We start from the raw sequence: 13,416 nt of genomic DNA on the forward strand, positions 1-13,416 counted from the left end.
GATTTTAATGTAACTTTTTTCAAGTTAACAAATTGATTTTTAGATTATACAAAATATACACATTGCCCAAAGTTTGTTAAAATGAATGTCGTTTGATTAATTTTAATATATTAATAAGGTTTATGTTATATATTTTCGTTGAAAGATTTTTAAAAATCTGGACGTTTGATCACCCATTGTTTACATCAGAGACCAGTAGTATCATCCGAGTTCACAATACTGTCTAACGAACCAAATCTGCGTTTACTTTTTATTTACATAGCCATTTTGATAAGAAATAATGGAGAGTGAATTTCTGTATCGTAAAAGATGCACACTATTAAATAAAAGTTAGCCTTAATAACCAACAATTCTCTGAAGATGGTATGTGAAATCAAAGTTAACATTTAATAAAGTAGAATCTAAATTCTAGTAAAATTTTAAACTAAAAGATTCTGTCCTAAAAGTCTAGAATTATTAAAATAGATTTTAAGTCAAATCTGAAGTCTGCTAGAACAAATCTTCCACTCGAGTTCTTATAGAGAATAGAGATCTAGATCTAGGTCTTAGAGTCTTAGAGTGTCTTAGACTCTTTACTTGCTTGTTACTTTAGTTAACTTCAGTACTATTAGGATTTACTATTAATATTAAATGGTAAATTTATAAATAATAAAAATTATTACAAAGTAAAGCATCAATTCTAGAATCATCACTACAACTTAAAAAAAAAAGACTAAAACATGTTTCTACATGCCTAATAATATTTTTATATTTTAATTATTAGGCTATACTAGAATCTATATGAATATGTTAATATAATATAATAATGTTGCATATTCATTGTGATTTGTCGGTGTTGTCACTTCTCTTCCCCCCCCCCTCCTAATACAAGCAAATTGAAAAGGAGATCTGGTCATATAGGTTAATGCCTTTACAAGCTTAGATCTACAACCACACATTTTACATATCGGTAAAAACATTTAACTAAAAAACAGTTTGATCTAGCTAGATCTAGGACTATCATCTGACCTACTTAGGCTACTAGATAATAGATATAGATCTAGATTCTATTCTATTCTTTTGACCTGCACCGATCTAGAGAAAAGATTTAGCGGATCGCAGAGCGATCCACGCAAATGTGAGCCTAAAATTATAATGGATCAAGTTCAAAATTCAAATTATAGGCATACTATTGGTTGTATTTATGATTTAATTAATTTTAATTATATATATATATATGTATATATATATATATATATATGTATATATATATATGTATATATATATATATATATGTATATATATATATATATATATGTATATATATATATATATATATATATATATATATATATATATATATATATATATATATATATATATATATATATATATATATATATATATATATATATATATACCTATAATTATTAATTAGGCCTAACATAAATTATTCCAACTTTTATTTTAAAGTATGCCTGCTGCATCAACCTTTGTAATCCTTGCCACCCACCCCTTCATCACATGTCTAAAAATGACCTGACAAATTTCTTCCCCCCCACCCCTCCCCATAAAATACTTGTTTTAAAATATTGACATCAGCTACATTACACTCTCCAGTCAAACCGCCCTCTTACCTAACTGTCTAACATGTAGGTTACTTAATATAAGAACTCACAAAAAATTTCTATTCACTGCAATACTTAATATACAATTCAATTTAGAACCGCAAATCAGTGGATAGTGATGATTCAAGTTCTGATTGGGATACCACAGTAGCTGAATCTCCAACCCACAAAGAACCACCACCTCCAGTTGTCTTAAAAAATCAAGTTTCAGAGAAAATTAATGAAGGAGATTATGCTACTGTTACCCCAAAACCTCGAACTAGTATCAAAGGTGTGCATAACATGTTTTCTTTTGTGCTTTTCAGCTTTATTATAAACAACATTAAATTGTTAAAAATTGTTGTTTTTTTTTAATTTACATATTTTCATGAAATTGTAATTAAGTTATAAACAATCTAATCTTTCTTCTATAACAAGATGAGGGAGTGTCAAAATCTCCCGCTTTAAAGTCTACACAACCAGACATTAAAAAAAAGTAAGAACGTTTTCAAATCATTATGGGTATACATTTTAAATACTTTTTAAATGCATTACTTTGTTTACAAAGATCTTTTTTTTTAAAGAAAATTTTTTTAAAAATCCTATTCTATTCAACTACAATAATAACTTTTTAATTGTACATGCTTAATAAACTATATCATAAGCATTTTAGAGTATGTAAGAGTGGGATAGGGGAGAGAACTAAGTTCTTGCATTGCCGAGAAGTTAACTGTAAATCTATGTTTGGCAAAACAAGATATCCTCTCCCAAAGTTAATTTGTAATCTTTTCAAATTTTAATTTCTTTATATGTATACAAACACTAATTTAAGCTACTAATATCAGTTGTTCACACAAACTGTGCTTAATTTGATCATTATCACATACTTTTTTTGTCACTTAATTAAGGTCACTTGCAGTGTTGATGAACACAATACATTGCATTACTGTAAAACTTTCTGTCTTAAAATTTTATTAATTTGTTTTTTAAAGGTGCAATTTCAGTTACAGATTTTTAGTTTCTTTCATTCAAACAGGACTTCTTAATTATATTAGAATTATATTTTTGTGTATTGAAATAATTAAGGTGTATTCATTATTAAGCAATTACTTATTGAAAAAAATTACAGTGTATACTTCACTATGAAGAGCGCTCAATTCTTTTCTAACCAATTTGTTAACCCTTTTACACAACATAAGCCATTATTATATATTGTATGTCTCTAAAAACCTTTTTTTTTTTAAATCAAGTAATTAAGTGTTAACAAACTCATTAGTTGTGTTAACATTTTAAACTAACTACACAGTTGTAAAGGACTTGGTTAGAGTACACAACATTTTGTCTGCTCAATCTGCTTTTGATATGGATGACAAGTATTATGATTATTAATTTATTATCTTTAATATGTTACATACTTTTTATTTATTCCATAAATATAATATTATAACATTTTTTCCTCTACTTTTAGAGACAAACCAGCTGGGCCCAACAACAGCGGAATTGTTTCTCCACCTCCTCATCTGACTACATTTCAAAATGCTCTTTCAGGTATCACTAATGAGTTTTATTTTGTAGTTTTCAGGTTTGATATCCAGTTAATTAGTTAATGGAGTTATAAATAAGTTTTGTTCTTTTTGTCTGCGAGCCATATATTAACAATAAAGGAGAAGCAACGCCTTGGCGCTTGACCATCCTTTTCAAATGTATTTTTGTTCCTTTTTTCCATTCCCTTGTGGTGTCCACTCCTATGGTTTGTATAGTGATGTGATTGTGCTTGTCACCATTACTTCTCAATTTCATGGTTATGTTTCAGCTAAGATAATATCTTCAAAAAATTGGTAATGTCTTTTACTTTACAATTTACAAACTGAATAAACTAGGCAAATATTTCACATTTTTAGTTGTGCAAATTCATTCAAATAAATGAAAATTATCTGTGTAACCTGTAACAACACCTCAGCAAAAAACTGCAACTTTAGTGCACTACCATTGCAGAAGCAAAAGAGTTAGTAAAATGCTCTAAGCTATATTAAAATGAGTTTTTAGGTGATACTTACAATAAGCAAAGAATAGCTTCTAATATGTGGATCAATCTATAGCCCCAGTAGACAGTTTTATTAGGTTTAGTTATCAAGGGCATTAATTAATACAACTGCATTTATTTAAAGTTTCATGATAAATATATCATTTCATAACAAAGTAAACTATATAACATGTTATATTTATCTAAACAAAATTATATATTAATTGTTTTGCAGACTACTCAACTGTTTATGAAGCTGTCCCAGATATTCCTCCCAGAGGCTATGAAGGAAAAGGAAAACTTTACACAGTGCCTGAGACTGAACCTTACTCATCTCCTAAACATGATGGAAGTAAGTTAAGGAAATCATAATCATTTGAATTTAAATGAGTTTATTTATAGTCTTCATTGAAAATTAAGGTATCATTTGTAAAGTAAATTTATGAGATGTATGTGAATAAAACTTTAGCACTGTCAATGTTTTGAACACTTAGTTAACTGGGATGACAGTGATGAGGAAGAGAGAGTTCTTAAGGAGTTGCGACGTGAACGTGAGAAACAGAAGAAACAGCAACCGATTTCATGGGACAGAAAGCCCCAGACAATCAGTGATAAAACTTTAGGTAAAACTAAACGTGACTTGACTTCATGTATTGATAATATTTTTGTCAAAAGTAAGGTCTTCATTTGACATTAAGTCCACTCTGGTAGCTTATAAACATCAAATTTAAAAGCATAATCTACAATTTTTCACTTGTTTTTAATGTTTTTGAATGTTAATATCAATTAAAGTATTTTAAACTTTATTCAAGTTCACCTATTAAAATTCTAATTTTTGTAAAATTATTTTTACCTCATTTTATGTAATTATATTTCATTTCATAAATGTAATTTTTTAACAATGAAATAAAATTAAATGCATCCACAAACAGCCGCAGCTGATAACCATGGGTATGTTCCCAGTCCCAAAATAACAAGATCAAGTGAGTCAAATATAGATCGTTGGGCGAAAATCAGTGAACCTCATCAGATGAAATCTCCATCATTAAAGGTAGTGGTCAGAACAATATTAAGTTTCTTCTTTTAAATAAGAATGGTTTTAGTATGTTATGGGGATGGCATGGTTGAATGGTAGAGCAATGGGCTGCTAGCCCAAAGATCTTGAGTTAGATCTGAGTTTGGACTTGTGACTGTAGGACGTCCCTTAGCCTGATAGATGCTAGACTTTCATTAGGGATAGTAATGGTGGCTGGGCATTTGAACTCTACTTCATCTGCCTGATGGATCACTAGGTCTAAAGAAGAGTCTGTATATTTACTTGGTATATTATAGATTTTCAAAGTTAGAGTAGTGATTTATATGTTCACATTTTAACAATGTATGATTCTTTTTATTTAGCCAACTCTTTACAAAATTACTCCTTGTAAATTCAATAGCACCTTCTTTTGTGGCCATTAAACAATTATTAATTATGTTGTTTTGTTTTTTCTTAAAATAATGGTAAAATTTATATGATATACCATTTCATCCTTTAAAAATGGAAACTAATTAATATTATCTTTTGTGATAGTTATTTTATGACAAACAATATTTTCTATAATGAAGCCATATGTTTCATAATATGTGATTATTTGCTTTAATTTTATAAATCATATCTATTATAAATATATCAACTTTTATGTAGTTAAAATATACTTTTGTTTTTATTTACACTTACTGTCGCTTTGAATAAAGTTAAGCATAGTTTTTTAAAATGGTTCTACTATCAAGTGCAATTAAAGTAAAAAAATTTACATTTGTTAAAAATAAATTTCTTTTTTTTTAATTTAAGATCTTCTGTTAAATTTAAATCATTAATGACTTCTATTTTTTTAGATCAATGAAATCAGCTCTGATCCAGTTAAAAAAACATTACATTTAGAAAACAGTGATAGTAAACCACCATTTCATCAGGCAAACAGAGGAAAGATTTTAACTTCTCCAGTGATCATCAAAGATGCTACTGGGAAAAGGTGATTACTAACAACCCATGAGTTTGAAATTATAATTTATCCTATTTCTTTCACGTACAAAATGTGCCTATGCTCTTGACATAGTAGTTTTCAATTTTCTTCTTTCAAGCTGTATCTTTTACTTTGAAGAGGGCAACCCACATTTTTTGGAAGTGTCAGAAGATGAAGTTGATGCTTATTTGCCAGAGAAAGTTGATGAGTATGTGAATATTTTTGCAGTTTTTACTGAGTAATATTTTTAGCTGTTTATCAAATGGAGAACTTTGTCAAACTAATTCTTATTTATAACATCCTAATGCATGTTTTTGACTATTTCAGATGGGAAAAGTTATTCAGACGTGTTTGGAGAGAAATCTTTGCAGCACTTCGAATAGTCACATCAATATTTATATTATTTGTGGCAGAGCTTATACTTTTTCTGGTTCATCATATTTTGCGTCCACTAATCCTTGACTCAACACGAGCTATTGGGGACTTTTTGCTGAAACCCTTTTTAACCCTTATTTTCAATGTCATTCTGCAACCCTTTTTTGCCCTGATGTGGAACACACTGAATGCTCTTGCTCAAGCATTTGAACCCATAATTAGACTCTTGGGAGCTTTATTAACTCAGGTAAAATAAATGTAACAACCGTGATGGCTGGTTTCATATATATTGATGTGTGTGTGTGTATATATATATATATATATATATATATAGATATATATATATATATATATATATATAGATATATAGATATATAGATATATATATAGATATATATAGATATATAAATATATATATATAGATAAATATATATATAGATAGGTAGATAGATAGGTAGATAGATAGATAGATTAGATTAGATTAGATAGATAGATAGATAGATAGATAGATAGATAGATAGATAGATAGATAGAAATATATATATATATATATATATATATATATATATATATTAGAGTGTAATTTAATGAGTTTGCTTTCTTTTTAGGTGGCAATAGTTGTGAGAGCTTTTAGACTTTTTGTGATTCATTGGAACTCAGCACCACCATCAAGCTACCGTCATGAAATGGAGATGGTCTGATTTTAACCTTGAATATTCAAGATGAATTTAAAAAGCCTGGATATTCATAAAGAAGAATGTTGTTGTTGTTAAAATTGTACAATTTTAAAAATATGTATTTCCATTGTTATTGCTTTTTTATTAATATTTTTAAAAAGTATCTTTAATCATTATTACGACTTTAAAAAGTGACTAAAACATGTTCATACATGCATAACATTACCTAACAATGCTGCATATTCATTGTAATTTTTTCAGTTTCTAGATCTAGTACATTTTTAACAGAATAATTAATGGATCTATCATAAATAGATCAAGTTCAAAATTTATGATTTAATTAATTTAATGATTACAATATTAATTATATCTATATATAATTAGGCCTAACATAAATTATTCTTTTTTTAAAAAGTAGGACTGCTGCATCAACCTTTTGTAATCCTTGCCACCCACCCCTTCATCATAATACCTATCAAAAATATCAAATTTTTCTTGTTAAAATGTGCACTGGACTCTTGATAACTGGATATTTTCTTAACACTAGTACCAAAATTTTTGAGTTCCAGTGATTTTTCACTCTGTATCTAAAATTGTACATTCTGACCCTAATTAACTGTCATTATAAACTCCTGAAACCAAAATATCTTTTATTTGTTATAAAAATTTCTTTTATTAGGTTTAGTGCTATATTCTTTCAGTGAATAACAAAATTTTGTTGGCTAGCTAGCTGTTTTGTGTATGACTACCTGTTAACTAAAATTTTATAAGCCATGTTATTTTAAAAAAAATTAATTCAACATATTTTTTTTGTAAATAATTAATTTTTATTTAATTGAATAAGTTATTTGATATACAAACTTTAAAATCACAAGTTGACATCTTCCTTATGCTTAAATGTAAATTAATTTATGTCCTTGGTTTCAAATAGGAATTATCCTCCTAAATAAAGCACTACTTCTTCCATTTTTAATTTGAAGTTTTAACTATTTACTTTTTCCCATATAATGCCAAGAGGTAATTACAATTTCCAAGTCTTCCTTTTCAGGTAGGAAGATTATGTTATTTAAATTTAACCATTATATTTTAAGTGTCCAATTTTTAAATCAAAACAGTGCAAGTATACTTAATTATTTACTTTTCATGAATTTGTGATCTGAGCGTAATATCAAAATAGGTAATTCATTTAGCTAAGTTGTGTCAGTTATTCTTTTTTGAATCATAAAATATTCATATTAATGATGCAACACTCTTTGTTTTAAATAAATCTACTATTGTTTTGTCATTTCACTAATTTAATTTGTATCTCTCTAAAATAGGAGTGCTGATAATAAAGCTTATAGAGTTCACACAGATGTAGTAGTTACCCTTTTAAGTCTGACTGTCCACTGGGCAGATTAAGTTCACTTCTTTCTCAACATACAGAGATTGTGTGGTAAATAGAACTTATCAAGATATCTTGTGCTCTACATCCATAATCAAAATTATTTTTCTTCGCTATTGTTTGCTGTGTTTTGGATTATTTAATGTATCAAGTTTGTCTTGAAAAAAATTGAGATTTTACTTTTAAGTAGTGCTGTAGTGGTTAACCAGGAGTCAGAATTTGTTTTGCTTGAGGATCTGAGAAAACAAGGATTTTGTAAATCTTATGTTACAGTACAGCTAAATTTTATAGTGTAATTTTAATTTTTGACTAAATACTATTTTGAGGTTGTGTTACATGTATATTGTGTTAACCGGTTCTTATTTAAAATCATTTTTCTTCAGCCACTGATAACTATAATGTAGTAATTATATGCTGTATAACTTTACTCAAATTGTTCTTACAATTATAAAATGGCACTATTAAATAGCATCACATGTCTAGCCTATAATGCAAATAAAACAAAACTATTTCAAATATATTTAGAGATCCTTACACAGTACATTTTTCTTATGTGCATCATAAAGTGAAAATGTCGTTAAGTTTTCATTTATTTATTTATGTCGTCCTAAGTTTGGTTCAATAAAATATAATCTGTTTCTCTCTATTTGTTTTTACAAGTACATTAATCTGTAATAGAAATTTGTATCTACATTTGTAGTAAATGCAGTGAAAAAACATGAAAAAAAAACCCAATATTACATTAGTAAATTATTTTGATTACTCTGACTATTTAATAAAAAATACAATGATACCAGACTTTGCCTCAAGGTAACACATTCTTACTCTACAGCAAACAAATGGAAACAAAAATTTTCAATTATATTTACAAGCTAAATTTTAATAGGAGCAAATCTTGAAAGTTATAAATAGAATCTTGATACTTAATTAACATTATTCACTGGTGGCATCTTTATATATACACATTATTAATAGAACAATTTAATTTATTGGATATCCTGCTATTTCTAACGAATTTGAACCTGGAAATAGATTTTTTCCAGAACCCACTTTTTTCTTCAAGTTTACAGTTTTCGATTTTTTGTTTTTCTTCTTTTTTTTCTTTTTAGAAACTTTTTCATTGCTTACACTTTCACAAACTTCAGCTTCCTTTACTTCCTCTTTTGTCGTTTCCTTTTCTAGATTGATGTCTTCAGTCTGTTCTTGAGTCACATCAATTTTCTTACTTTTCTTTCCACTACAGGCACTTGCAAGTTCACTTGTTTCCAGTGGATTATCATCTGAACTTACATTTTTTGACTTCTTTGATCTTTTAGAAACCTTGACCTTATCTGTATCCATTATTTCTTCATGTTTTTCCAATATAGTTTCCACTATACTATCATCAGAACATACATTTTTTCCCTTCTTTGATTTTTTAGAAACTTTAACCGTATCTGTATCTATTATTTCTTTTTCTTTAGTTTGTTTTTCCAATACAGTTTCCACTATACTATCATCAGAACATACATTTTTTCCCTTCTTTGATTTTTTAGAAACTTTAACCTTATCTGTATCTATTGTTTCTTTTTCTTTAGTTTGTTTTTCCAATACAGTTTCCACTATACTATCATCAGAACATATATTTTTTAACTTCTTTGATTTCTTAGAAACTTTAACCATATCTGTATCCATTTCTTCTTTAGTTTGTTTTTCCAATATAGTTTCCACTGATTTATCATCAGAACCTTTTTTTGACTTCTTTGATTTTTTAGAAACTTTAACCGTGTCTGAATCAATATTTTTCTCATCTGTAGTTGGTTTTTCTACTGTGTTAACTTCTGAAGTTACATTTTTTAACTTCCTTGATTTTTTAGATACTCTATCAATATTAGTATCACTATTTTCCTCTTCTTTATTTTCCTCCCCATTTTCCATGCTAACATCTAGCACATATTTATCTTTCTTGGACTTTTTAACTTTGCTTCCTTCACAATTTTCACTTTTTCTAGACTTCTTCGCTGAATTTGTATTCTCTTCACCTACAATAGCAACATCCTCATCTTCTCGCTTCCTCTTTTTCTTCTTCTTATGCGATTTTGAACTGCTATCTTCCCATTTATCCTGCTGATACCATCCTCTACCGCCTGACTCTTCTTCAGGCTCCATCTTTTTGTCCTGACTATTATCATCATTTTCATACAGTGAAGGTGGTGGCATGGCACCATATACAGGTGGCACCCTGTTTTCTGACTTCTGAACCTCAGTGGGCACATCACTGTCTTTGCTTTCCAAGCCATTGCCAACACCAGATTCCTTCCTAGCTTTTAACTCAGCCATCTTTTTAGCAAAATATTCTTGAACACTGGTAGTACTTGTAACTGTTGTTAAACCATGTCGTTCTTCTTCTTCATCATCTGAGTTGTTCTGTTAGCATAAAAATTAAATTACATTGCATAAAAAAAAATATTACTTTTTAAAAAATGAATTGTTTTTTAAATTAAGCAATCTGTAATTGAATTAAATTAACAATTTAGAATAAAACATTTTTTTCTTCATTAAGTTATCCACAAGTAAACAGTTCTAGTAAATACCAAAACTTACTGTTGATTGAGAGGCTGGAGTAGCTGGTTCAGAAGCATTTTTTCTTTTTCCAAATATGCAGTCCAGATCTTCAGTGGTCCTCAGTTTTTGCACACGGCCTCGAGCAAATCTTCCATAGCTTAAATCATAAAATACCAAGGTTAGACAAACGCAAATTTGAAGTAGAGATCTAATTTCTAATATGGTAACTTCTTTTAATATTTGACTTAAAATGCAAGCCTGCTCCATTTATTGTTTATGTGTTCAAATCATAGTATTAACCTACTATCTTTTCATGCCATCAGTTCGGTTCTGCTCTAGGCTAGTATCTTTCTGTTCATCAGTCCCAGCATTTAAGGTTTTGAGAAGATCATTGAAGTCATCTTGATGAGCTATCCATGCATCAGCATCTTTAGGAGTGCACCCAAGTCCTTAAACATGATAGAATATGGTTAATTTACAAACAATTTAGGCTAATTTTTTAATTCAAGGAATCAACATGTGACCGATCACCTAAAAAAAAAACAATTTCTTTCAATACCTAAAAAAATACCAAGAATTAAAACCCAAATATAATGTACAAAAATAATTAAATTTAAAAAGTATTAACACTTTTCAAGCTAGAAAGACATGCATATCTTGATTATTTCTCTGTTCATAAAATAGGACTTCAAATAAAATTACCTTCTTTTTTTATTTTTGCAAAAAGAAAGAAAGAAAAAAAAAAAAAATATATATATATATATATATCAGTTTTCCTCAAGCATAAAAATATTATTTCCTTAAGCTAATCTCTGAATGCAATTAAATCATATCACTTACCTCTACTGTCAGACTTGTAACTGGCTTTGATGTGCTCTGTGATACCATTCTCTTTTGCTCCTAAACCTTTACCCTTCTCCCAGCCCATTTTCTCCATCAGACGTTGCCCAATTTTTGTGTCATCTGAAATTTTGTAAAAAGCAAATGCATAGTACGTCAGAACAAATAACTAAACCTTGGGTCGAGGACTATATTAATAAAATAATAAACTTGTAAAAACTGGAAAAGCAAAGAAACGTAAAATTAGTAAAATGCAAGAAAAAAAACTTGAAATGATGAAATGGTAGAATGCGTGATAAAAGTTTGAGCTATAGTTGAAAAACCACTGGTCAATTTAGGGATAGTTTTGAGAGAGTATGTTTTGGTTTTTATTTTTGTTCATTATTGTGCTACCAGATCTGTTGTTTCCTTTCATCTTATTTAAACAATCCTATCTATTTCTCAACAATCTTGGTTTAGGTTTTTTGAAAAATCATTCTCTTGCTAATCTTACTTGTATTATTTTATTCTACATCATTAATGTCATTATATTAGGCTTACATAAGTGTTTTTATAGCCTAAATAGTGTAAATACTACTATTTATTATTTTTAAAATTTGATCTTACAATTACATAACTTTTTGAATTACAAAATTTTATAAAATCAATACAGACACAAAAAAAGAATGATAAATCATCAAATCCACAAAATGTACATAAAAATACATTTATAATAATTGCATACAACAATACAATGAAATGACTGCTGGGACTACGATATTTCAAGTCGTCCCTTTGAAATTGAAAAGAATAAAGATATTTCAAGTGGTCCCTTTGAAGTTTGAATCCTGAGGAGAATGAGATGAGACCCTCTGTCTGTCCCAGCCAACATTTGAACAGTGGCAACAGATGGGTCTTGTAATGACATAGAGTTAGTTTGGTCAGCACTATGCCCAGCCGCCTTAAGTTTTTCCTCAAGTGTGTCAGGTACCCATAATGATCAAAACTGGCTGCTCAGTCAGGGGAATAGGACTGACTAGGTCTGAGTAGCTCAGACTCAGTTAACTGATTTAACTCAAGTTTAACTGCAGCAGAGCTGGGATCCCAACTCGAGAGTTGAGAGTAGTTGAGACTTTTTAGACTAATAAATAAGCCGAGTTTGGAGTCGTAAGAGAAGGGCGGGTCTTAAATTTAGTTTTAGAATTGTTACCATTGCTCCAGTTAGTATTACGTGGATCAAGGCCAAATTTTGCTTTTCTCTTAGGTTCTGCTAACAGAGCCATTGTTCCTCGTGTACGTTGTTTATCGAACTTAACCCGGAAATTCACTTCCAAACAAAAAAAAATGAACTCTCCAAGACCAAAAATTTAAAAAACTTCTCGGGTCATAAAAGGTCACCCCCTCCCTAACCCCCTCCCACACTTTTGCATTATAAAAAAGCAATGTTAGAAAACGAATTTTGGACGTTATTTCGCGTTTTAGAAAACTGTTTTAATAAATTGTAACAGGAATTGATTAAAATACTCTATTTTGATAGAGTTCAGACAAGATTTTAGACAAATATTGATGTTTAAAAAAAATTCAAAAGCAATTTTGAGGGGGGGGGGGGTTGTAGGCTGAGGTGTGACGTCATTTTAGGGGGGAGGTCTGGCTTTTTGTGACGACGTGTGGCGGAGGGGAGGGAGAGGTAAAAATCGTAAAAAAAAGCGTGACGTCATTTATGGATGACCCCTTGATACTGCTATAGCAGTCGGCCTACCCTACATTTAATGAAAATGTCTCATTGAAAAATATTTTGTGTCCAAAATAAAATATAAAAGTAGACCCAATAATCTTTACCCTACAACATAAAGGGGGGGGGGGGGCTTTATCGGACTTCACTACATTCTGCTGTTCAAAATTGTCTGCTTATTAAGACTTTTTCAACTACATGCTTAATACCACCAGTGTTTCTTCCAGACTTTTTTCTCCGAGGGGAGGGACGTATAAATAATACCCGTACTTA

General features: G+C 29.3%; 2 protein-coding genes across 3 annotated transcripts; one reads left to right on the plus strand and one right to left on the minus strand.

Annotated features, from left to right (window-relative positions):
* The first annotated feature begins 192 nt into the window (after positions 1-192).
* On the plus strand, positions 193-6,897 carry LOC131952164 (uncharacterized). Of its 2 annotated transcripts, XM_059314716.1 has the most exons (11): positions 193-363; positions 1,704-1,878; positions 2,025-2,082; positions 3,055-3,134; positions 3,845-3,961; positions 4,104-4,232; positions 4,542-4,660; positions 5,485-5,621; positions 5,731-5,820; positions 5,940-6,234; positions 6,596-6,897. In XM_059314716.1, exons 1-11 carry the CDS (start codon positions 361-363, stop codon positions 6,686-6,688), a joined length of 1,296 nt encoding a protein of 431 aa, XP_059170699.1. In that variant the 5' UTR covers positions 193-360; the 3' UTR covers positions 6,689-6,897. The 2 variants fall into 2 exon arrangements, with proteins under 2 accessions (XP_059170699.1, XP_059170700.1); XM_059314717.1 differs by lacking the exons at positions 193-363; positions 1,704-1,878; positions 2,025-2,082 and adding an exon at positions 2,832-2,959.
* A 2,044-nt stretch (positions 6,898-8,941) lies between these two features.
* On the minus strand, positions 8,942-12,744 carry LOC131952134 (PIN2/TERF1-interacting telomerase inhibitor 1). Its single transcript, XM_059314658.1, has 5 exons — positions 12,622-12,744; positions 11,433-11,555; positions 10,897-11,041; positions 10,632-10,749; positions 8,942-10,454 (listed from the first exon to the last, which is right to left on the minus strand). The coding sequence occupies exons 1-5, from the start codon at positions 12,692-12,694 to the stop codon at positions 9,030-9,032; spliced, it is 1,884 nt and encodes a 627-aa protein (XP_059170641.1). The 5' UTR covers positions 12,695-12,744; the 3' UTR covers positions 8,942-9,029.
* Positions 12,745-13,416: the final 672 nt, after the last annotated feature.

Source organism: Physella acuta, unplaced genomic scaffold, assembly GCF_028476545.2.
Source record: "Physella acuta isolate Inbredline_101_S28 unplaced genomic scaffold, ASM2847654v3 ptg000855l, whole genome shotgun sequence".
Taxonomy (NCBI): Eukaryota; Metazoa; Mollusca; class Gastropoda; family Physidae; genus Physella; species Physella acuta.